The sequence below is a fragment of the Hemiscyllium ocellatum genome, chromosome 5 (assembly GCF_020745735.1).
Source record: "Hemiscyllium ocellatum isolate sHemOce1 chromosome 5, sHemOce1.pat.X.cur, whole genome shotgun sequence".
NCBI classification, from domain to species: domain Eukaryota; kingdom Metazoa; phylum Chordata; class Chondrichthyes; order Orectolobiformes; family Hemiscylliidae; genus Hemiscyllium; species Hemiscyllium ocellatum.
Genome location: NC_083405.1, coordinates 124,876,834 through 124,901,712, shown reverse-complemented (window position 1 = coordinate 124,901,712; position 24,879 = coordinate 124,876,834). Strand labels below are relative to the sequence as shown.

Sequence of the window (24,879 nt, the reverse complement as noted above, 5' to 3'; positions counted from 1 at the left end):
CGAAACGTCGATTCTCCTGCTCCTTGGATGCTGCCTGACCTGCTGCGCTTTTCCAGCAACACATTTTCAGCTCTAGATTAATCGTGTATCCATGTATTTTTTAAAATGCTATGATTTTCTGCCTCGACCGCAGCTCTGAGCAGTGAGTTCGAGACCACCATCTGGTTGCTAAAGATCTGTTCTTCTTTATGAGTAGAATCAAAATATAGGAGCAGAAGCCATTCAACCCACTGAATCTGCTTTGCCATTGAAGTTCATGAATTATCAACCACCTCAATGTTATAGTCTTGCACGTTCAGCATATTATGCAAAGTCATTAGTAACAAAAATTCCATCAATCTCTGATTTGAACTTACTTAATGACTGAGCTTCAAAAGTCCTTTGGTGTAAAGAATTCTAAAGATTCACTGCTAGTTCGATCAATTACATTAAATCTTTGCCCCAGTTATTTACCTCTCCTTCAATAGAAATAGCTCATTCTTATTCACTGTATCAAGTCTCCTCAATTTTCTTTTAATTCATTCACAAAATCCTCGCTTCATTAAAGACAGTCCATTGTTTGGCTACTTCTTTTAAAAACCATTGCTAGTGCACCATGAATTAACTATTCTCTGAGTCATAACATGTTTTTTGTCAAGTTTTCAATGTTTTTTTGTCAAGTATTCACAGTACCCCAGGCCAAGGTTGGTAGAAAGCAGAGATCAGATTTCTGTACTGAACAACAATTATTGTCTAATACAAGAAATTAGACTATGGCCACAGGTAAACAGATATACCATTCATATATAACAAGTTCTAATCCTCTTATAAACTCCTCCTTGGACACACAGACAAACAAATGAGGAATATAGATTATTTGTGGAGGTACAAAAATTGGAGGGTCAGTTCAATGGTCTTTGCTTCCCAATATTGAGATGATCCTTCATCAGCTGGCCTGACTTCTATTGTTCAGATATCTTTCCTGGGATGCTTCCAATAGTTTGTAAGAAATACAGAGCAGCTGATTTAACTTGGGGAAAATATCTCTGATTTATCAATTCGCATTATCAGTTTAGGTTTGGGGCTGGGAGCAGAACTTCATATTTCCTCTCTCTATCGCTGTGTATCTGTGACTTAATTTTAGCTCCAAGCTGCTTAGTCACCCAAAAGCCAATCACATACTTGTTGGCAAGCAAAAGGTCTCTGTCATTAATAACTGCCACACACCCAAGAATCAAGTAACTTCTTGTTACTATCAAGAGCTGCATCAGTACACACCCTTGGTTCCATATCATTTCCAATCTGAATTTCAATCACTGTTTCTTCCAACAATTGCTTACAAAGCCTACCATAACTGTAGCCATTTTCCCAGACTCTTGACTTTAAATTAAAAATCACACAACGCCACGTTATAGTCCAACAGGTTTATTTGGAAGCTCTAGCTTTCCGAATGCCACTCCTTCAACAGGTGATTGTGGAGATTTTAAAAGTTGTTTTCTCATTGAGGTCCACAGTTTTAAAATCACAAAAATAAAAAAAGACAATGTAGGAGAAAATAACAATAGATGCTGGAATTTGTACTGAAAACAACAAATACTGGAGATCAGTGGGTCAGGCAGCATCCATGGAGAGAGAGCAAACTGATGTTTCGAGTCTAGATGACTCTTCATCAGAGCTTTGATGAATGGTCATCCAGACTCGAAATGTTAACTTGCTCTCATTCCATGGATGTTGCCTGACCCATTGTGATCTCCATCATTTGTTGTTTTCAATAAAAAAGACAAGGTTATTAGAGTTCCAGTGCACCTAGCCCAAATCTATTTTTGCCCTATTGAAATCCAATCCAATTGATTATTCTTATCATTGTTTGACAAATGTCATTTTGTTCCATCATTTTATACCTTAGTTATCACCGTCCACTACGTTTTTCTACAGTCACTTGATCTAGGGAAATGAGTGCTGGACCCCTGGCTGAGATATTTGTATCATTGATAGTCACAGATGAGGGGTTAGAAGACTGGACGTTGGCTAACGTGGTACCAGTATTTAAGAAAGGTGATAAGGACAAGCCAGGGAACTATAAACTGGTGAGCATGAAGTCAGTCATGGGCAAGTTGTTGGAGGGAATCCTGAGGGACAGGATTTACATGTACTTGGAAAGGCAAGGACTGATTAGGGATAGTCAATATGGCTTTGTGCTTGGGAAATCATGTCTCACAAACTTGATTGAGTTTTTGAAGAAGTAACAAAAAGGATTGATGAAGGCAGAGTGGTCTATATGGACTTCAGTAAGGCGTTCAACAAGATTCTCATGGGAAACTGATTAGCGAGGTTAGATCTCATGGAATACATGGAGAACTAGTCATTTAGATACAGAACTGGCTCAAAGATAGGAAACAGAGGGTGGTGGTGGAGGGTTGTTTTTCAGACTGGAGGACTGTGACTAATGCAGTGCTACAGCGATCGGTGCTGGGTCTCCTACTTTTCATCATTTATATAAATGATTTGGATGTGAGCATAGGAGGTTAGTTAGTAAGTTTGCAAATGATACCAAAATTGGGGGTGTAGTGGACAGCAAAGAGATTATCTCAGATTACAACGGGATCTTGATCAGATGGGCTGAGGAGTAGAAGATGGAGTTTAATTCAGATAAATGCGAGGTATTGCAATTTGGAAAAGCAAATCTTAGGACTTATACACCTAATGGTAAAGTCCTAAGGAGTGTTGCTGAAGAAAGAGATCTTGGAGTGCAGATTCATAGCTCCTTGAAAGTAGAGTCACAGGTGCATAGGGTGGTGAAAAAGCATTTGGTATGCTTTCCTTTTTTGGTCAGAGTATTGAGTATAGGAGTTAGGAGGGCATGTTGCAGCTGTACAGGACATTGGTTCAGCCACTTTTGGAATATTGCATACAATTCTGGTCTCCTTCCTATTGGAAAGATGTTGTGAAACTTGAAAGGGTTCAGAAAAAATTTACAAGGATGTTGCCAGAGTTGGAGAATTTGAGCTATACGGAGAGATGAATAGGCTGGGGTTGTTTTCCCTGGAGCTTCGGAGGCTGAGGGATGGCTTTATAGAGATTTACGAAATAATGAGGGGCATGGATAAGGTAAATAGATAAGGTATTTCCCCTGAGGTGGATGGTATCCAGAACTAGAGATAGGTGGGAAAGATATAAAAGAGGCCTAAGGACTAGTACAATTGCAACATTTGAAAGGCATCTTGAATGGGTATATGACTAGGAATGGTTTGAAGGGATATGGACCGGGTGCTGGCAAGTGGGACTAGATTAGGTTGGGATATCTGGTCAGCATGTACGAGCTGGACCGAAGGATCTGTTTCTGTGGTGCACATCTCTATGACTCTATGACTCCGCTTAGCCCATCTAATCTCCAAGAAACATCTGTAGCAGTGCTAGCTTTCTTATTGGACAAGACGCATACTGTGGTAGGTAATTCTTCTGAATGCAATCTAAGAACATCTATCCTTAATGTCCCTTACACTATGTGTATCCTAGTCTATATGTGGGTAACTGAAGTTCCCGATCACAACAATTGCATGGATGTTTACACCTCTTTGTTTTTACAGACTTGTTCTTCTATAGCCTCCCCACCAGTTGAATTATATGTTACACCAAGCAACATAATTGCATCCTTGTTATTTCTTGTCTCTGGCCAAATCGATTATGTCCTTGAACCCTCTGAAATATTCTTGTTTCCTGTACTGGAATGCTCTAATTCCTTTTCCTATCTTTTCAGTTATGCAAGCTACCTCCCAGTATTGAGTCATTTTCCTGAGGCAAGTCCAAATTCTGTTTCACAATTTGTTTTGAAGTTGATAGTCCATAATCAGTGTTGACTGTCTTTGACCACACCTAGAAAGTTTGTCTTAGCTTTTTGCTCTTCATCTTAAATTTCTTGAAAGTTTTCTTGTTGTATGATCTCCATTTTACTAGAATTCTTTTCTTTTGCAGGACTTTTCCTATACTTTTGTGATGATGAACATGGCGCTGTCTTGCGATATATTTTAAAGTTTCCCCGTTAGTCTTATCTGTAGCACTCCATTCCCCCTGCTGGACATTCATTGTGCTTGCAGGTCTGTTTTGACTATACTGTGAACAACTGAATATATTGATTTCCGCTCTTTTGATGGTGTTTTAGAAGGATGATGATGTAATGTGGAGCCTGTGTCAAAAGAATTCCCAATGATTCTGAGCTGATTAGGCCCTAATCCATGTTTGCATAATCAAATAGGATTGTCTGTTCCAACTTCAGGTACTTCTTCAAGAAAATTCAACATATTCTACTCCTCACACTGACTTTGATACAGGATCTACAAACTTCACACTTTAAATTATATATCCACAACATCTTACTTGAGGATAAAGTCCTTAAAAAGGCCTCAATAAATAGTTCCAGCCACTGAGATAGTTGATTGAATCTCAGTCTGAGTAGATTTCTTTTAGGGCTGAAGAACACATTGAATACTTTAATTAATGAACTGCAGCACTTTCATCCAATGCTTTACCTAACCAAATCAGAAGATCGTGTTTGACAAAATTGATGAAATGTTTTGAGGAGGTAACCAGGAGTATTGATGAGGACTATACATTTGATATTGCCTACATGAAACTTGCAAACATTTAATAAAGTACTTCATGACAGATTGGTCCACAGGATCCAAGGCAAAGTAGCATTCAAAACTGACTCAGAGGCAGGAAGTACAGGTTGAAGTACAGGGATGCTTCTAATCCGGATATCTGACTCCAATGGGGTTCCACAATACTGGTGCCATTGCTGTTCATGATGTACATTAATGATGTGGACTTAAATAGAAGATGTATGATCAAGAGGCTTGATGATGACACAAAAATTGATAATGTGATAAATGATGGAAATGTTACCGTAAACTGGGGGAAAATGTCAATGGACTGATCAAATTTAACCTGGGAAAGTGAGGTAATGCTTGTGGGGAGGACTAATAAGGCAAATGTCTACTGGGGGTGTCACTTGACCTACTATTGTCCTATACTGACCTGGGTGCGAATTGACATTTTTGCTATTTTCTGTTGAAGGATTCCATTTCTGTGTTTTCACGCTTCAGATATTCCACATATGTTGCTTGGATTCAAAGTGTTCCAAAGTTTATTTTCTACCCTTTGGAATTTGCCCAGCCCATTGTATTGTGCTCAAAATCTTCAGAGTTCTTTTCTCGGCATTTGGAGTTTTTTTCAGCTCGATCTACAAAGTCTACTCACTTTTCAGCTATGTTCTATGGACTTCGATCTAACTTCACATCCTGGCCCTACAGGTTCCTTGCTGCCACCATGCTTTATTTTATGCTTTGGGTTAGTATTGCAACAAACGTAGTTAGATATTCTTTCTTAGCATTGTCGTGCTGGTGTCTATATGTATACTCCAAGAAGCTGTTGGCGTCTTATCCTTGACTTAGGCTCTTCCACTCCTGATATACTGTAATACCATCTACTTACATCTGTACTTTAAAGGTTACTAAATGTAACTTTAGTGTAGTTCCAAGGAACACTCTCTTTCTGCATCTTCCAGTCAGATGTCTTCTCTCGGTTTCTCTTACAGATGTAAAGTCATATGATCAGTTGCATCATCATAATTTTCATATTATGTTATATTACAAATATCAGCAGTTACATCATATAGTTTAGCAAAGGGTTAAATTTTCATAATGGTTCTCCTGTTCAGCTGGTGTTACTTTTGTGCAAATTCTTTGGAAATCCCAGAGAATTGTCATATTTTTCCTAGTTTCAATGACGATTCCATGGAAATTACAGCAGGCAACTGAAAGAATTTCAACTAAAAGGATTCAACATTATCACCAATATGAAAGAATCGCTTTAATTATATAATCAGAATATTTATCAAAAACATTTTGATTATACAGCTATAGATAGCCTGACATCTTACTGCTGTCATGCTGTCTGCATCACTGCCACCTGATGAAGGAGCTTTGCTCCGAAAGCTAGTGTGCTTCCAATTAAATGTGTTGGACTGTAACCTGGTGTTGTGTGATTTTTAACTTTGTACACCCCAGTCCAACACTGGCATCTCCAAATCATGCATCAATTAGAGTACAATGTCAATAAACATACCATTTTCCTGATTACAGAGCACTTATTCTCTCTACGTAAAGGGACACATCATTTTACTTGAGGCTGGACAAACTGGGCTCAGATTAACAAAACCTAGGAATTTTAACCCTCGATGTGCATCTAAGGATAGTTGAGGTTTAGTCACCTAAAAAAGTTTCACATGACAGTTCAGGAAAAAAAAGCAAAATTCATTTGGCTAACTATGGTTCTCTTGCCTCTTACAAAAGAAACTTGCAAGGTTATCAGAAAGCTTTTAAAAACAAACCTAACTTCCAGTGTTAAATCTTATGTTATGAGGACAGGCTGCTTTCAATTAGCAACAGAACATTGCAATGTTATCCTACATAGTTCAATATTGGATTATTAAGTTTGTCTTTTTCACAGATGCACTGGATTCACCATCATTAAGGATAGGGATACTCGTAGAGCTTGTTCCTCCTATTGAGTGTTTAATTATTCACCACTGTTCACAACTGGCAATGACAGGTCTGTACAGCTCAAATCTGATCCATTGGGTTGTGGGAACACTTAGTCCTTTCTATTGCATGCTGCTTCTGCTGTTTGGCACAAAATAGGTTTGTGTTTTAGCTTCACCAGTTTTAGATTTCATTTTAGTTATGACTGTTGTTGCTGCTGCCATGCTGTCCTGCATTCTTCATTGAACCTTTCCTGCTCTTGAGGTAACACAAAACCAGGTATGGTGATAATGGTGTCTGGGACATAGTCGTATTTGTTGAGTCTTGCCTTACAGACAATGCCAGGCTATTGCTAGATATTGCTATTGCTACACTCTACACCCCTATTGCTAGATCAGCTGTACCACTGATGTCACAAACCTGTAGATGTTAGTAATGACATCAATAGTGTTGACAGGGCTAGGCTTTCAATTGTGTCAGGTAGTCCATTCAGTTTTCTTCCTGTTAGGAATCATCACAGTTTGATACAACTCAGGCATTACTGAGTCAACCACACTGCTGTGGATTTGCAGTCACACGAAGGCTGGATGAAGGAAGGATAGCTGATTTCAATAGTGATCTAGGTGGGTTATTGCAACAATGTTTTCATGATCAACATTAGACTAGTTTTTAATTTCATGTTTATTAACAGAATTTAAATTCTCTTAGCTGCAGTGCAGAAATTAAAACCAAATAGGTAAGGCATTCATTAGTGACTTTATCACATTGCCATATCCACCACTGATTGAAGGGAAGTCTCTTTTCTAGTTGATTTCAGTGAATGGACTAACTCTGCAGATCCTTGTCTCCAGGTGAGTACACTTGATAACAAGCAAATGATACATATCAGTCATACTAAATTGTTTCTGCAACCATTGATTTCTATATCTTTGGAAATGTTAAGATTGCAATCTTTTAGACCAGCACACCTCTCCTGGTTTGAATTCGCCTAGATGAAATTTTCTAGGCAACAGTACAGCTAAATGTTTGGAATAATTCTGCTGTAAAGGATGAAATCCAATTACAGCCATCCAGTGGTACAGGACATCCTTATTTCTACTCTAATTTGGTTAAGGTTCAATAATTGCTTTAGTAAATATTCTCACATTGATTATTTGTCAATACAAGATAAGACTAGTAAACATTCTACTTAGGATACTATCTTTACATGAGAATCACTTCCATGTCTTGTCAGAAAGGATCATGAAAGTCATTAACAATGCAGAATGCTTGACTGGTGCATAATTCCCACACTTCTATGCTTCTTAGCAATACCGAATCTGGACTTCTGTTATTTTCAGCACATTTTCAGGACCTTTATATATTTTCAAATTCCAGTGTAATTTGCTTTAATTGAATCCTTGCCCAGATTTTGTATTTACTGAAAGAATCAGGAACATCCATCCTCAAAAGACACAAATATTAAAACATACAGATCAGTTATTTCCAGTAATCGTGTTATTAAACATTTTTTAAACATCAAGAAATCTACTTTGGATTACTGAATCACCATAATTAATTTAATATATAAAGACAACAGACAAAAAAAATGGAAATAATGTGTGACATGGCTGACTACAAGGAGAAATAAGACTCGAGTAACATATCTCAAAATAGCACATACAACATTAAATGCTTCAAGACAGAGGACTGTGACTTACATTTTTTCCTAGATTTAAATGATATAGTACTGAAGTGACTCCTACCATTCACTTTTAGAAATGCAGTAGTCTTCTGATCCCCGGAATCACAGGTATATTCTCCTTGATCTTCTGGTTTTAGATTGTATACAGACAATTGAATGCAGCAACCTTCTTGCTTCATTTTATACTTATCACCTGACTGGAGTACCACACTGCCTTTCTTCCATTTCACTGGAGCATCAGGTTTGGTAATCTCGCAGAACAAAGTGACCATATCACCCTCATCAGCTTCTGTGTTCTTAAGTTCTTGCTTGAAAACCACAGGGAGAACTAGAGGAGAAAAGAATTTAATCAGCTGATGTTTTGGTCCAGATCCTACCATAGCAAAGAGCTCAAGGAACCATTGAGTAACAAAAATGTATTCCCATTCATTTTCACTGAACATTGTAATTAGGTAGATCATCAATAGTCACATAAATCCGGACAGGGAAACTTTAATATTTATCCAAAAACATTGACATCCTGTACAACGAACTGTGTTGTAAAGATAATTATTTTCATATGAAATACAAATACATCAACAAATAACTTATAGTGTGATCCAACAACAATTCAATTATGTATGACAATTATACTCAACATTCAAGTAGATGACTTTTTCATTTTAATGAAAAGTTATTAACAAGCAAGTTTATAATTATTTCTTTCCACCAGATCTGATTGATCTGCTGATTATTTCCAGCATGCTCTGGCTTCCATTTTCCACTGTCTGCTTTTGTAGGTAACTTTCTGACAGCTTCTGACATTCTCAAAATAGATCAACTTAAATAGTCTTACATGGTAGTCAATTGTACGAGTTCAGCCAGTAGCTAATATTATGTAACAAGTTGCATACTACAATAAAACATAAATAAATATGATTTTATTACAAAGGCAATGTCTTAAACTCTTGTTATATCAAGCTAGAAAGTGCATGAAGCGATGGACAAGCGGATAAAAAGATAATAACTAGTATAGCATCCCCTATTACTGACTATTGTTGAGTGTTTGCAGATCATAGCAAGAACATGAGAAAAGGAGCAGAATTAAGCCATTCGATCCTCCAAGCCTGCCATGCTATTCAACTAGATCATGGTTGATCTGCCCAAGGCTCAATTCCTCCTTCGTACCCATGTTATCATAGCCCTCAACTCCTCAATGTTTCAAAAATCTATCATATTTTTAATTACAGTAAACTTTTTAATATCCGGTACCTATGGGACCAGGAGTGTGATGATAAGAAGATCAAAGAACAAAGAAAATTTACAGCTCAGAAACAGGGCCCTTCGGCTCTCCAAGCCTGAGTCAATCCAAATGTAATGTCTAAACCTGTCGATCAATTCCTAAGCATCTGTATCCCCCTGCTCCCCACTTACTCATGCATTTATCCAGATGCATCTTAAATGAATCTACCGTGCCTGCCTCAACCACCTCTGCTGGCAATGCGTTCCAAACGCCCACCACCCTCTCTGTGAAGTACTTGCCACGTGTATCCCCCTTAAATTTTCCACCTCTCACCTTGAAAGCATGACCTCTCGTTATGGAATCCTTCACCCTGCAAAAAAGCTTGTCTCTATCCACCCTGTCTGTACCCTTCATGATTTTATAAACCTCAATCAATCTCCTTTTTTCTAATGAAAATAAACCTAACCTATTCAACCTTTCTTCATAGCTAGCACCTTCCATACCAGACAACATCCTCGTAAACCTTCTCTGCAGCCTCTCCAAAGCGTCCACATCCTTTTGATAATGTGGCAACCAGAAATGTACAGAGTATTCTAAATGCAGCTAAACCAATGTCTTGTACAATGTTAACATGACTTGCCAGCTCTTATACTCAACACCCTTTCCAATGAAGGCAAGCATATTAAATGCCTTCTTAACCACTCTGTCCACCTGTGCAGCAACCTTCAGGGTACAATGGACCTGCACACTCAGATCTCTCTGCCCATCAACTTTTCGCAAGGCTCTTCTGTTCATTGTATAATTTGCTCTAGAATTAGTCTTGCCTAAATGCATCACCTCACATTTGTCTGGATAGAAATCCATTTGCCACTTTTCCGCCCAACTCTCCAAGTCTATCTATATCCTCCTGTATTCTCTGACACCCCTTATGCTTTCTGCTACTCCACCAATCTTTGTGTCATATGCAAACTTGCTGATCATACCAACAGTGTCCTTTTCCAGATCATTTATGTATATTACAAACAACAGTGGCCCCAACACTGACCCCTGCGGAACACCACTGGTCACCTTTCTCCATTTCGAGAAACTCCCTTCAACTACTACTCTCTGTCTCCTGTTGCTCAACCAGTTCTTTATCCATCTAGCTAGAACACCCTGCACGCCATATGACTTAACTTTCTCCATTAGTCTACCATGGGCAACCTCATCAAATGCCTTACTAAAGTCCATGCATGTGACATCTACAGCCCTTCTTTCATCTATCAACTTGATCATTTCCTCGAAGAAATAGAATATACCAAATAATCAAGGGTCACACACAGTCATGGAGCTGTACAACATGGAAACAGACCCTTCTGTCCAACTCATCCATACTAACCAGATATCCTAAATTACTTTAGTCTTATTTTGCTGATATCACTCTAAACCTGTCTCATTTAGATACCCATCCAGATGTCTTTTAAATGTTGTAATTGTACCAGCCTCCACCATTTCCTCTGGCAGCTCCTTCCATACATGCACCACCCTCTGTGTGAAAAAATTGCCCCTTAGGTCCCTTTTAAATCTTTCCCCTCTTACCTTAAACCTATGGCCTCTAGATTTGGGCTCCCCTACCCTGGAGAAAAGACCTTGGCTATTCACCCTATCCATGCCCCTCATGTTTTTATAAACCTCTCTAAGGTTTCCTCTCAGCCTCTGATGCCCCAGGAAAATATTCCCAGCCTATTCTGCCTCTTCCTATAGCTTAAACCCTCCAAACTTGGCAACATCCTTATAAATCTTTAATGAATCTTTTCAAGTTTAACAACATCTTTCCTATAGCGGGGAGATCAGAATTGAATGCAGTATTCCAAAAGTGACCTAACTAATGTCGTGCACAGCCATAACATGACCTCTCAACTCTTATACTCAATGCTCTGACCAATAAAGGAAAGCATACCAAATGCTATCTTCACTATCTTATCTATCTGCGACTCCACTTTCAGTGAACTATGAACCTACACTCCAAAGTCACTATGTTCAGCTACACTCTCTAGGACCCTACCACAAAGTGTATAAGTGCTGCTCTGATGTTATTTCCAAACAGCAGTACCTCACATTTATCTAAATTAACCTTCATCTGTCACTCCACAGCCCATTGGCCCATCTGACCAACATCCCATTGTATCTGAGGAAACCTTCTTCACTGTCCAATTTTGGTGATGACACCTCCAACTTTGGTGTCATCTGCAAACTTACTACCATATATCTTCACATCTTAATATAAAATCACACACTAAGTAAGTGAAACTTTATTTACAGCAAACATCACTTAAATAATAATGTAGTTTTGCCTGAATTAAAATGTATTGGCAGACAGACTTCTCAAAAATTCGTACCCTTCAACTGAACAATACGTAGTGATAGATCGTGGTATTTGAGGAGAAATTGATACTAAATTGAATCAACTGTTGGTATCTTATGTAGCCATTCGACTGAACAACATATATATTTACACTGAGGTAAATAAATTTAAAAACCTATAATACCTGGATAGAATAATACAATAAACTACATAATATTTGAGGTGTATAGTTTTTGCCGATTTATCGAGAATGTCAATTCATAAGGTGCCAGTTAAATAAATGTTTGCTGTAATTTCAATGATCTAGTCTTCACAACTCTCTGGAGTAGACATTCGCTATCTTCTGGGGGAAGAAATACCTTCACATCTCAATTTTAAATGAGTGCCCTTTACTTTGTATCTATGTCCCCGGTTCACTATTTCATCACTAATAGAAACATCTTCTCAACATCTACCTTGTCAAGCTGTCTCAGAATCTTGTATGGTTCAACAAGATCACCCCTCATTCTTCTAAACTCCAATGAATAAAACCCTACGCTGCTGAATCATTCTGCATAAGTGAACCTGTTCATCTCAGGGATCAGAGCTGAAAATGTGTTGCTGGAAAAGCACAGCAGGCCAGGCAGCATCCAAGAAGCAAGAGAATCGATGTTTCGGGCATGAGCCCTTCTTCAGGACTCAGCCCATCTCAGGGATCAGCCTTATGAATCTCTTTTGAATTGCCTCTGATGCTGATACATTATTTCTTAAATATGGGGACCAGAACCGTAAGTAGTACTCCAGGTGCAACGTCACCAACAGCATGAACAGATGTAACAGGACTTCCCTCTTTTGAAACTCCATAGTTATAGCCATAGCCATAGCCATAAAGGCCGAATTTCCATTTGTCTTCCTAATTACTTACTGAATGAATGTATGATTTATTTCTTGTCACTTGCATTTTACAGTGAATAATGCAGTAAATACAGTGAAAAACTTCAACAGTCACCCCAACTGTTTGAGTAACTTAAGAATAAACAGGATAAAAGATATAACTGAAAGAGAGTCCTGAGCCAGGTCACCAGCAATACCTGTGCCGCTACCACTCCTTCATCACCTCACCATCGTCTGCATTGAACTCTCCAATGTAGGAGTCACCACTCCTTAGGCACCATCTCTTCACTGCTGGGCCAAACTGACTGATGCCAATGCTGGGTCCTGTGTTGAGTCCACTGCAATGAGGAATCTCCAGCTCAGCTGCCACCTCGATGATACCAGGAGTCCTGGCTTTGGGCATACCATGTTGCTGCTGCTGCACCTTGCCAATGTCAGGGGTCCCTACTCTGGGCGTACCGCAACCATGGGGCCCTGGCCTGGCTGTCGGTCTCGCCTGCTGCAGCCATCTCACCAAGAGACCTGCTCCAGCTGCTTTCTTCCAAGATGAGATAGCTTTGGCAAATAGAATTAAGGAGAATCCAAAGGGTTTTTACAAATATATTAAGGACTAAAGGGTAACTAGAGAGAGAATACGGCCCCTCAAAGATGAGCAAGGCGGCTTTTGTATGGAGGCACAGAAAATGGAGAGATACTAAATGAATATTTTGCATCAGTATTTACTGTAGAAAAGGATATGGAAGATAAAGATTGTAGGGAAATAGATGGTGACATCTTACAAAATGTCCAGATTACAGAGGAGGAAGTGCTGGGTGTCCTGAAACGATTAAAGGTGGATAAATCCCTAGGACCTGATCATGTGTACCCGAGAACTCAGTGGGAAGCTAGAGAAGTGATTGCTGGGCCTCTTGCTGAGATATCTGTATCATCGATAGTCACAGGTGAGGGGCCGGAAGACTGGAGGTTGGCAAACGTGGTGCCACTGTTTAAGAAGGGCAGTAAAGACAAGCCAGGGAACTATAGACCGGTGAGCCTGACCTCGGTGGTGGGCAAGTTGTTGGAGAGAATCCTGAGGGACAGGATGTACATGTATTTGGAAAGGCAAGGACTCTTGAGGGATAGGCAATATGGCTTTGTGCGTGGGAAATCATATCTCACAAACTTGATTGAGTTTTTTGAAGAAGTAACAAAGAAGATTGATGAGGGCAGAGCAGTAGATGTGATCTATACGTACTTCAGTAAGGCATTCAACAAGGTTCCCCATGGGAGACTGATTAGCAAGGTTCGATCTAATGGAATACAAGGAGAACTAGCCATTTGGATACAGAACTGGTTCAAAGGTAGAAGACAGAGGATGGTAGTGGAGGGTTGTTTTACAGACTGGAGGCCTGTGACCAGTGGAGTGCCTCAAGGATCGGTGCTGGGCCCTCTATTTTTTGTCATTTACATAAATGATTTGGATGCGAGCATAAGAGGTACAGTTAGTAAGTTTGCAGATGACACCAAAATTGGAGGTGTAGTGGACAGCGAAGAGGGTTACCTCAGATTACAACAGGATCTGGACCAGATGAGCCAATGGGCTGAGAAGTGGCAGATGGAGTTTAATTCAGATAAATGTGAGGTGCTGCAATTTGGGAAAGCAAATCTTAGCAGGACTTATACACTTAATGGTAAGGTACTACAGAGTGTTGCTGAACAAAGAGACCTTGGAATGCAGGTTCATAGCTCCTTGAAAGTGGAGTCGCAGGTAGGTAGGATGGTGAAGAAGGTGTTTGGTATGTTTTCCTTTGTTGGTCAGACTATTGAGTACAGGGGTTGGGAGGTCATGTTGCAGCTGTACAGGGCATTGGTTAGGCCACTGTTGGAATATTGCATGCAATTCTGGTCTCTTTCCTATCAGAAAGATGTTGTGAAACTTGAAAGGGTTCAGAAAAGATTTACAAGGATGTTGCCAGGGTTGGAGGATCTGAGCTACAGGGAGAGGCTGAACATGCTGGGGCTGTTTTCCCTGGAGCATTGGAGGCTGAGGGGTGACCTTATAGAGGCTTACAAAATTATGAGGGGCATGGATAGAACAAATAGGCAAAGTCTTTTCTCTGGGGTCGGGGAGTTCAGAACTTGAGGGCATAGGTTTAGGGTGAGAGGGGAAAGATATAAAAGAAACCTAAGGGGCAACTTTTTTACGCAGAGGGGGTACGTGTATGGAATGAGCTGCCAGAGGATGTGTTGGAGGCTGGTACAACTGCACAATTTAAGAGGCAGTTGGATGGGTATATGAATAGGAAGGGTTTGGAGGGATATGGGCCGGGTGCTGGCAGTTGGGACTAGATTGGGTTGGGATATCCGGTCTGCACGGACGGTTTGGACCAAAGGGTCTGTTTCCATGCTGTTCATCTCTATGGCTCAATGACTCTATGTCACCTTGCTGGAGGTGCCATCTTGAAATGTTTGCTGTAGCTGCTGTCTCCTATCACTGAAGGAGCTTTGCCACCTGCTCCGAACAATGGAAGAATGTCTCTGCAGCCTCCAGTCTCCATGAGGAGCTGCATCCGCACAAGTAGCCACTTATTCCATGCACGGTCTCTAGTTGCCACACTGATCTTGCCGATCAACACACCGCAAAAGGCACCAAAGAAAGGAAAAAAAACGAAAGAAAAAGAGCAGAAGTAAAATGGAAGAAATGAAAGAAAGCATTCGGAAGCAGATGAGCCCAGGGAAGAGCCCGTATGCAGTCCTGTTACTCTGCTGCCATCTTGGCTTGGACTACACCATGCTAATGATTGGTCTTGCAAGCATAAGAATACCTAGTTCCTTCTGCAGAGAATGTTTCTTTGAGTTTTTCTCCATTTAAAAGTAATGTGCTATTTGGTTCTTTCAACTAAAGTGCATGTACTCACACTTCCTTGTATTAACCTCCATCTGCCAAATCTGATTGAAGATTTGTAGCTTGGGTATCCGTTGTTGTGGTTCTGCTCGCCGAGCTGGAAGTTTTTGCTGCAAACGTTTCGTTCCCTGGCTAGGGAACATCATCAGTGCTGTTGGAGCCTCGTGTGAAGCGCTGCTTTGATGTTTCTTCCGGTATTTATATTGGTTTGTTCTTGCCGCTTCCGGGTGTCAGTTTCAGCTGCAGTGATTTGTATGTGGGGTCCAGGCCGATGTGTCTGTTGATGGATGTTCTTGCCGTTTCCGGGTGTCAGTTTCAGCTGTAGTGGTTTGTATATGGTGTCCAGGTCAATGTGTCTGTTGATGGAGTTTGGGGATGAATGCCATGCTTCTAGGAATTCTCTGGCTGTTCTCTGTCTGGCTTGTCCTATGATAGTGGTGTTCTCCCAGTCAAATTCATGTTGCTGGTTGTCTGAGTGTATGGCTATTAGAGATAGCTGGTCGTGTCGTTTTGTGGCTAGCTGATGTTCATGGATGCGGATTGTTAGCTGTCTTCCTGTTTGTCCTATATAGTGTTTTGTGCAGTCCTTGCATGGTATTTTGTAAACTACGTTAGTTTGGCTCATGCTGGGTATTGGGTCCTTTGTTCTAGTGAGTTGTTGTCTGAGCGTGGATGTTGGCTTGTGTGCTGTTATGAGTCCTAAGGGTCGCAGTAGTCTGGCTGTCAGTTCTGAGACGCTCCTGACGTATGGTAGAGTGGCTAATCCTTTTGGTTGTGGCATGTCCTCACCTAACGTAGTTTACAAAATACCATGCAAGGACTGCACAAAACACTATATAGGACAAACAGGAAGACAGCTAACAATCCGCATCCATGAACATCAGCTAGCCACAAAACGACACGACCAGCTATCTCTAGTAGCCATACACTCAGACAACCAGCAACATGAATTTGACTGGGAGAACACCACTATCATAGGACAAGCCAGACAGAGAACAGCCAGAGAATTCCTAGAAGCATGGCATTCATCCCCAAACTCCATCAACAGACACATTGACCTGGACACCATATACAAACCACTACAGCTGAAACTGACACCCGGAAACGGCAAGAACATCCATCAACAGACACATCGGCCTGGACCCCACATACAAATCACTGCAGCTGAAACTGACACCCGGAAGCGGCAAGAACAAACCAATATAAATACCGGAAGAAACATCAAAGCAGCGCTTCACACGAGGCTCCAACAGCACTGATGATGTTCCCTAGCCAGGGAACGAAACGTTTGCAGCTAAAACTTCCAGCTCGGTGAGCAGATCCATCTGCCAAGTTTCTTTTTCTCATTCACACAAGAAATCTACAAGGGGATATATAGATAGGTTATGTTCTCATTACAATATGCCCTTCCGCCTATTTTTGTATCATCAGCACATTTAAATACATTACACTATGCTCTCCCCTTCAAATCATTTACAAAAAATAAATAATTGAGACCCAAGGATTGATCTTTGAGGCATTCTGTAGGTAAAGCTTTTGAATCTGAAGAAGACGCACTAATCCAGACCCTTTGCCTATATGTTAATAAACCTTCAATCCATGCTAATACATTGTCCCCCAATACTGTGAGCGTCGATGTTGTCCTTTTTTATCTGGCAGCTTACTGAATGACTTCAGAAAATCCAAATACACTACATCTTTCAATTCCCCTTTATCAAATCTGCTTCCTATATCCTCAAGTACTCTAGCAATTTGTCTAACAATTTCCCTTTCACAAAATTATGTTGACTCTGTTTGATTGTATTCGGATTTTTGAAATGTACTGACTCTATTCCACAATGATAGATATTAGGCTAACTGCCTATAGTGTTTTAATATCTGTTTCCTTTCCTTCTTGAATAGCGGTCTCACAGTAGGAATTTTCCAAACTGTTGAAACTCTCCCAGAAACCAGAAAGTTCTGGAAATGTTTCAACCAATGCCTCCATTACCATTACAGCTACTTCCTTTAAAGCTCTTGGATGAAGGCCATCAGGTGCTGGCAACTTGTCTGCCTATACTCCTAATTATGATTTGGAGATGCCGGTGTTGGACTGGGGTGTACAAAGTTAAAAATCACATAACACCTGTTATAGTCCAACAGGTTTAATTGGAAGCTCACTGGCTTTCGGAACGACCTTCCTTCATCAGGTGATAGTGACTATCACCTGATGAAGGAGCGTCGCTCCGAAAGGTAGCGTGCTTCCAATTAAACCTGTTGGACTATAACCTGGTGTTGTGTGATTTTTAACTTTATACTCCTAATTAGTTTGTCAAATATTTTGTCCTTCAGCATAGAGACAGTTACAAGATCTTTCCTCTCATGAGCACCTTATTTACTTGCTATCCTTGAGATATTTATAGTGGTCCTCCAGTATAAGACCAACGCAAAATCTTATTTTGAATTATCTGCTGTTTCTCTCTTCCATGTGCATAATTCCTCAGTTGCATCCACTAAGGGTGACATCTTTCTTTTTATATACAAATAGAAGCTCTTGCAGTTTGTTTTCATATTTCTTGCCAAGTTACATTCATAATAAAGTTTTTCCTTCTTTATTAGTTTCTTAGTCATCCTTTGCTGGTTCCAAAAAAATCTCAATCCTCTGGCCTACCATTAGTTTTGTCACTTTGTATGCCTTTGTTCTTGATTGAATAAGCTCCTTGACTCGTTTTGTTAATCACAGGTGGTACAAAGTTGGCAGAGTCCTTCATTTTGACTGCAATAAATTTTTACTGAGCACTATGAAATGCTCTGAAATTATCTGCTCAAATTGTCACCACTAGGCAGTCACTTATTTTCCCCTTAGTCCATATCTCCAACCACTGTAGATAACTCTCTCTTCATATCTCTGTAATTGCCCTTAATTAAGTTGAACACACTAATTTCAGACCTGCACTTTTCTCCCTGAAACTGAATTTGAACTTCTACCATCTTGTAATTGCTACCCCCTAGAGGATACTTAACTATGATATTTCTTAGTAATCCCATCTCATTACACATTGTTATATGTAAAATATATTGTTCCTGGACAGGATGTACAGTTGACTGCATTAAGGAACAATCCCTGGTGCACTCTCCCTTGCCCATCTGATTTGTCCATTGAGGAATAAAGGAAGTGATTTAAAATAAACCTGTTGGACTATTACCTGTGTCATGTGACTTCTGACTTTATAAAATTATGAGATGCATAGACAGGGTTGACTGTCAGAATCTTTTTCCCCAGATTTGAAACGTCTAATACCAGGGGGCATGCATTTCAGCTAAAATTTCAAAGGAGATGTGAGGGGCAAGTTTTTTTTTCCAGGGAATGTTAGGAGTCTACAATGCGCTGCCAGGAGTGGTGATGGAGGCAGGCATGATAGGAGCATTTGAGAGACTTTTATATACGAACATGAATATGCAAGGAATGGAGATGTGGACCAAGAACAGGCAGAAGGGATTAATTTAACTTAGCTTAATGGTCGGCACAACATCAAGGGCCGAAGGACCCTTTCATGTGCTGTACTGTTCTATGTTCTGTGTTCAGCCCATATGCACAAGCTCTAACAGCTGTACCTTATACTTCAGTATTACTCATACATCCATTTTTCTCATTATAAGGGAAGACAACCCATAAGAGGACAGAGACAGACTGTACGGGTGGAGGGGTAGCCTCTATGAGAAGAGAGTTCTGGCCCTTACAGCAGAAACCCAGGACTGCTTCCACGGTGATGGCAAAACATCCATGCCCTATCAAATGAGTAAGTACCATTCTTAGTTCCAAAGCAAATCTTACATTAACCCTATTGTTACTTCAATCAGTGCACAAGACATCTAACCATTGGCTGGACTCCTCCTCACTCTTTTGTCTTGCAGGTTTCACTAGCCTCCCCACAACCTATGCACAGTAGCACCTAACTCAATAAAACTATACTCCTGGATCTGAGGACAATAGAACCGAGACCTCAAAGGAATTACTGACAAGGCTGCCTCCTACACATGCCACCAACCAAGATACTGACACTCTGGGGGAGACTGCAGACACAGGAAGTGTGAATACACAATCAGACTTTTCTTCATGTTGCCAAGGAAAAAACAGACTAGGCAGTTCGCACGAGGAGGATTGCCACAGTCCAGGTATCTGCTTAGCCCAGCAAGACATGATGCTATGGTATTGGCAATCTGGAACTTAATGAAAATGCACAGGTAGGAGCAGCAGTGGCAGACAGGCATATGGGGCACAATGGTTCTCATTAGCCAGAAGCTGCATCAATGCAGAAATTCCTGTGACTATATGTGTGCCTCCATGGATAGTTGGTGGTAGTATAAGGGGCCAAGCCCAGTACCTTAGGGGTGGCTGGAGCATACACACTTATGTTCCATTGCCCAACTATTTGATCCTCAAAGACATGGTGACAGTGGGAGTAGGAAACCTTGTCCCAGTCCAGGTATCCTCTCCTCAGAATGAGAGGGAGGGGTGCCAGGAGATGCCCAACCAGAGGCAGAATCACACATCAGCCCGACTGCACTTGCCACTCAGGACATTGCAGGGACGGTCAGGCCCTCCATCTCCGGTCTGCCCGCTCCCCTCCAACTTTTGGAAGTTCAAACCGGTTAAAGTCAACTTGCCTCTAGCAAGAAGACACTTGGCACATCAGGCCTGTCTTCACACAGGAGCCCCCCAACAAATGAGCAGCTTCCACCATTACAGCTGTGAAACTAGGGATGGGAGGGAGAAAAAGGATAAAACGTATAGAAGGTACTTCTGTGGCATGGATGAAAAAGGCTTGTAGGTCCCTCTTTACCTCTGCTTAAATGTTCCTGATGTTAATGTTCATATGTTTCAAGTATATCTGTATAAGTGCTAAATATAGAGCGACCAGCAGCACTCCTTGCCACAGGTGAGACTCCATGGATGGAAGTCTATGGTGACAGACTAACTCATGATCTGGTATCATACCTTATACAAAATGCCCCAAACATTTTGGATATGTCCTCTGATTCCAGCAGGACAAACTCAGCAGAAATGGTGAGACAGTGGTATACAGTCAGTAGTGAGTTGCTCTGGGAGACCTCAACATTGACTATGAAATATATTACCTTTCACAGCATCAGCTCAAACAGGGCAAGTGTCTTCTTGCTAGAGGCAAGTTGACTTGAACCGGTTTGAACTTCCAAAATCTGCTGCATGATTACCACCAGCTGTGAACCTTAAGAAGCCAAACATCATAAAGCAGCAAGTGATAGAGCTGTGAACCACAAACAGTAGATTTGATCTAAGCTCTGCAGTCCTGTCATATTCAGTGTGAATGGTAGAAAACAATTAGACAACTCAAGGAGGAGGCTCCACAAATATACCTACCAACAATAATGAGGGAGTTGAGCACAATGTGTAAAGCTAAGGCTGACCAATTTGCAACAATCTTCACACTGCGTGGATGATCCATCTCAGATTCTTCCAGAGACATGTAGCATCACAGTCTTAGGCCAAGTCGATTTATTCCACATGATATCAAGGAACAGCTGGAAACATTGAATACTTCAAAGGTTATGGACCCTGACAACATTCGGGCAATAGTGTTGCAGTAGTGCCCTTGAGAACTTGCAACATCTCATGGGGCTCAGTGGTTAGCACTGCTGCCTCACAGCGCCAGGGACCCAGGTTCAATGTCCTCCTCGGGCGACAGTCTGTGTGAGTTTGCACATCCTCCCCGTGTTTGCGTGGGTTTTCTCTGGGTGCTCCGGTTTTTTCCCACAGTCCAAAGATGTGCAGGTTAGGTGAATTGGTCATGCTAAATTGTCCATAGTGTTAGGTGTAGGGAAATGGGTCTGGGTGGGTTGTTCTTCAGAGGGTCGGTGTAGACTTTTGGGCCGAAGGGCCTGTTTCCACACTGTAGGGAATCTAATCTAATCCAGTCTCTAGCCAAGCTGTTCTGGTACAGATATAACATTGGCACATACTGACAATGTGGAACATTGCCAAGCTATATCCTGTACATAAAACATAGGTTAAATCCAATCTGGCCAATTACCACCACATCAGTCCACTCGTGATTATCACTAAAGTGACGGAGGTGTAATTAACAGTGTGAAGAAACAGCACTTGCTTCATAATACTCAGTCTGAGTCCTGCCAGGTCATTCAGCTCCTGACCTCATGATAGCCTTTGTTCAAACATGGGGATAAAAGAACTGAATTCTACACATAAGGCGAGAGTCATAGAGATGTATATCACAGAAACAGACCCTTCAATCCAACTTATCCATGCCAACCAGATATCCTAAATTAATCAAGTCCCATTTGCCAGCACTTGGCCTATACCCCTCCAAACCCTTCCTATTCATATACTCAATCAGATGACTTTTAAATGTTGTAATTGTACAAGCCTCCACCACTTCCTCTGGCAGCTCATTCCCTACACGGATCACAGTCTGTGTGAAAACGTTGCCCCTTAGGTCCCTTTTAAGTCTTTCCCCCCTCACCTTAAGCCTATGGCCTCCAGTTTTGGACTCCTCCACCCCAGCGAAAAGACCTCAGTGCACTTGACGTCAGTACCACATTTGACTCCTTATGGAATTTAGGAACATTGGCAAAACTGGAATCATTGGATATTAGGGGAAAACTCTCCAGTAGTTAGTTATAACTGGCATAAATGAAACTGGTTGTAGTGCTTGGAGGTCAGTCATTTTAGATCTAAGACAGCTCTACATGAGTTCCTCAAGGTAAATGGTCCTATCTTCAGCGAGTTCATCAATCACCTACCCTCCATTATAAGGTCAGAAATGGTGATATTCATTATTGATTGCATGATGTTCAGCACCATTCACAATTTCGCAGATACTGAAGCAATTCATATCTAAATGCAACAAGGCCTGGATAATATTGCAGTTTGGGTTGACATATGACAAGTTACATTCAAGCCATACAAGTGCCGCCTAAATCATGACCATCTCCAACAAGATAAAATCTAAACATTGTGGTTGGACATTCAAGGGCATTAGTATCCCTCACTATCAACATCCTGGGGTTGTTACCATTGACCAGAAACTAAATTGAGCTAGCCATATAAATACTGTGGCTGCAAGATCATTGTTGAAGAAAATAAAAGGAAAATTTGAGAAAATTAAATCATTTGAGTGGAATCAAACTGAGGGAAAAATAGTTTTGAAAACACGTCAGAAGAAACAATAGTTTGCAAATAAGAAAAGGATTATCAATTTGTAGGTGATGATAAAGTATGACAGAGGTATCAGTAAGTGCTAAAATAAATTAAGGAACTACAAATCCTGGAGATCTGAAACAAAAACAGAAATTGCTGGAGAAACTCAATAGTATGAAGAGTCACTCATAGTATGAAATGTTAATTCTGCTTTCTTCTCACAGATCTTGCCAGACCTGTTGAGTTTCTCCAGCAATCTCTGTTTTTGTATCAACAAATACCATCTATTGATCTTTATGAAAGAGAGATGAATCTACGCAAGTTAAAGCTTATACTGGACTGATTGAATAATGTTGCTTATAAAAGTTGCGATTCACAGTTAATCAAGAAGTACTGTATTTTGCAGAAAGGTGGAAATGATGATTCAGTATTATTCTGAGAAAACATTCCAGGAAGTTGTCCAGGAACTTAATAAAATAATGAACATCAGAATGAGAAAATGAGCTTCACGTGACATCTTATAAAATAAAAATTCATGAGAATCTGACTATGATCAGTAGGAATGACTGCCATACCCTTGACTTTCAAAGAGGCTGTAGTCTGCTGATCTCCAGAATCACAGGTATACTCCCCTCCATCATCAGGACTTATATTGCGAATAAGAAGTTCAATGGAGGAACCTTGTTTCATCATGGCATACTTGTCACTTGGATGAAGTACTGTAGATCCCTTCCTCCATTCAACCGGAACATCAGGTTTAGTGATCTCACAGCACAGAATGACAGAACTATTCTCTTCAGCTTCTGTGTTCTGCAGTTCTTGTTTGAAAAGTGCAGGCAGAGCTAAGGGAAACAGTAATTCAATTTCTGAATACTTAATTTTCTCAAGAACTGATGCATGAATGACCATAAATTCCAACCAAGCCAACTTCCAATCTAATATAGCAATTGTATGAGTTTAACAATATAGTGTTAACATTTTATCAGCCCTATACCAATGTCACACTTAAATGTTTACAGTAAAGAGACAAATGAAAAAGCAAATAATTAAGTTTTGCCTGAGTCTGAAAGTTGCAAGTTCAAAACCCACTCCAAGAAACATGCATATAATCTGGGTACTGGACACCTAACTGGGACATTTCAGAAGAGAAGCTAAACCCATGCAATGCTGCTTAAAATAGAAGTGAATGATATAGACTCTGGTACAGTCGCTGCAGATTGGAGGGCAGCTAATGTCACTCCAATATTCAAGAAGAGAGATAGGGAAAGAATTTTAGACCAATAGCCTAATATTGATAGTGTGGAAAATTCTCAACTCCATTAACAAGGATTAGATTAGATTTCCTACAGTGTGGAAACAGGCCCTTCGACCCAACAAGTCCATACCGACTGTCCGAAGAGCAACCCACCTAGACCCATTCCCCTACATTCACACTGACTAATGCACCTAACACTACGGGCACTTTAGCATGGCCAATTCACCTGACCTGCACATCTTTGGATTGTGGGACGAAACCAAAGCACCTGGAGGAAACCCAGGCAGACACTGGGAGAATGTGCAACCTCCACTCAGACAGTTGCCCAAGACGGGAATTGAACCGGAGTCCCTGGCGCTTTGAGGCAGCAGTACTAACCACTGAGCCACCATGCCATCCCACTAAATGCTCCACTTTATAGTGGAGCATTTAGAAAGCATTGGCAGGGCTGAAAATGTGTTCCTGGTTAAAGCGCAGCAGGTCAGGCAGCATCCAAGGAACAGGAAATTCGACGTTTCGGGCACAAGCCCTTCATCAGGAAGGCTGCGCTTTAACCAGGAACACATTTTCAGCCCTGCCAATGCTTTCTAAATGCTCCACTATAAAGTGGAGCATTTAGTGGGATGGCATGGTGGCTCAGTAGTTAGTACTGCTGCCTCAAAGCGCCAGGGACTCCGGTTCAATTCCCGTCTTGGGGAAAAGTGAGGTCTGCAGATGCTGGAGATCAGAGCTGAAAATGTGTTCCTGGTTAAAGCGCAGCAGGTCAGGCAGCATCCAAGGAACAGGAAATTCGATGTTTCGGGCACAAGCCCTTCATCAGGAAGGCTGCGCTTTAACCAGGAACACATTTTCAGCTCTGATCTCCAGCATCTGCAGACCTCACTTTTTACTCAAAGCATTGGCAGGATCAGACAGAGACAGC

General features: G+C 40.8%; 1 protein-coding gene across 1 annotated transcript in view; it reads right to left on the bottom strand.

The window, feature by feature from the left end:
* obscnb (obscurin, cytoskeletal calmodulin and titin-interacting RhoGEF b) overlaps window positions 1-24,879 on the bottom strand; it is an 821,414-nt gene that overhangs the window by 357,426 nt on the left and 439,109 nt on the right. The window contains exons 50-51 of the mRNA XM_060825732.1: window positions 23,278-23,544; window positions 8,264-8,530 (exon numbers count right to left, since the gene is read on the bottom strand). Coding sequence (XP_060681715.1) covers window positions 8,264-8,530; window positions 23,278-23,544 — 534 coding nt within the window. The remainder of the gene's footprint in view (window positions 1-8,263; window positions 8,531-23,277; window positions 23,545-24,879) is intronic.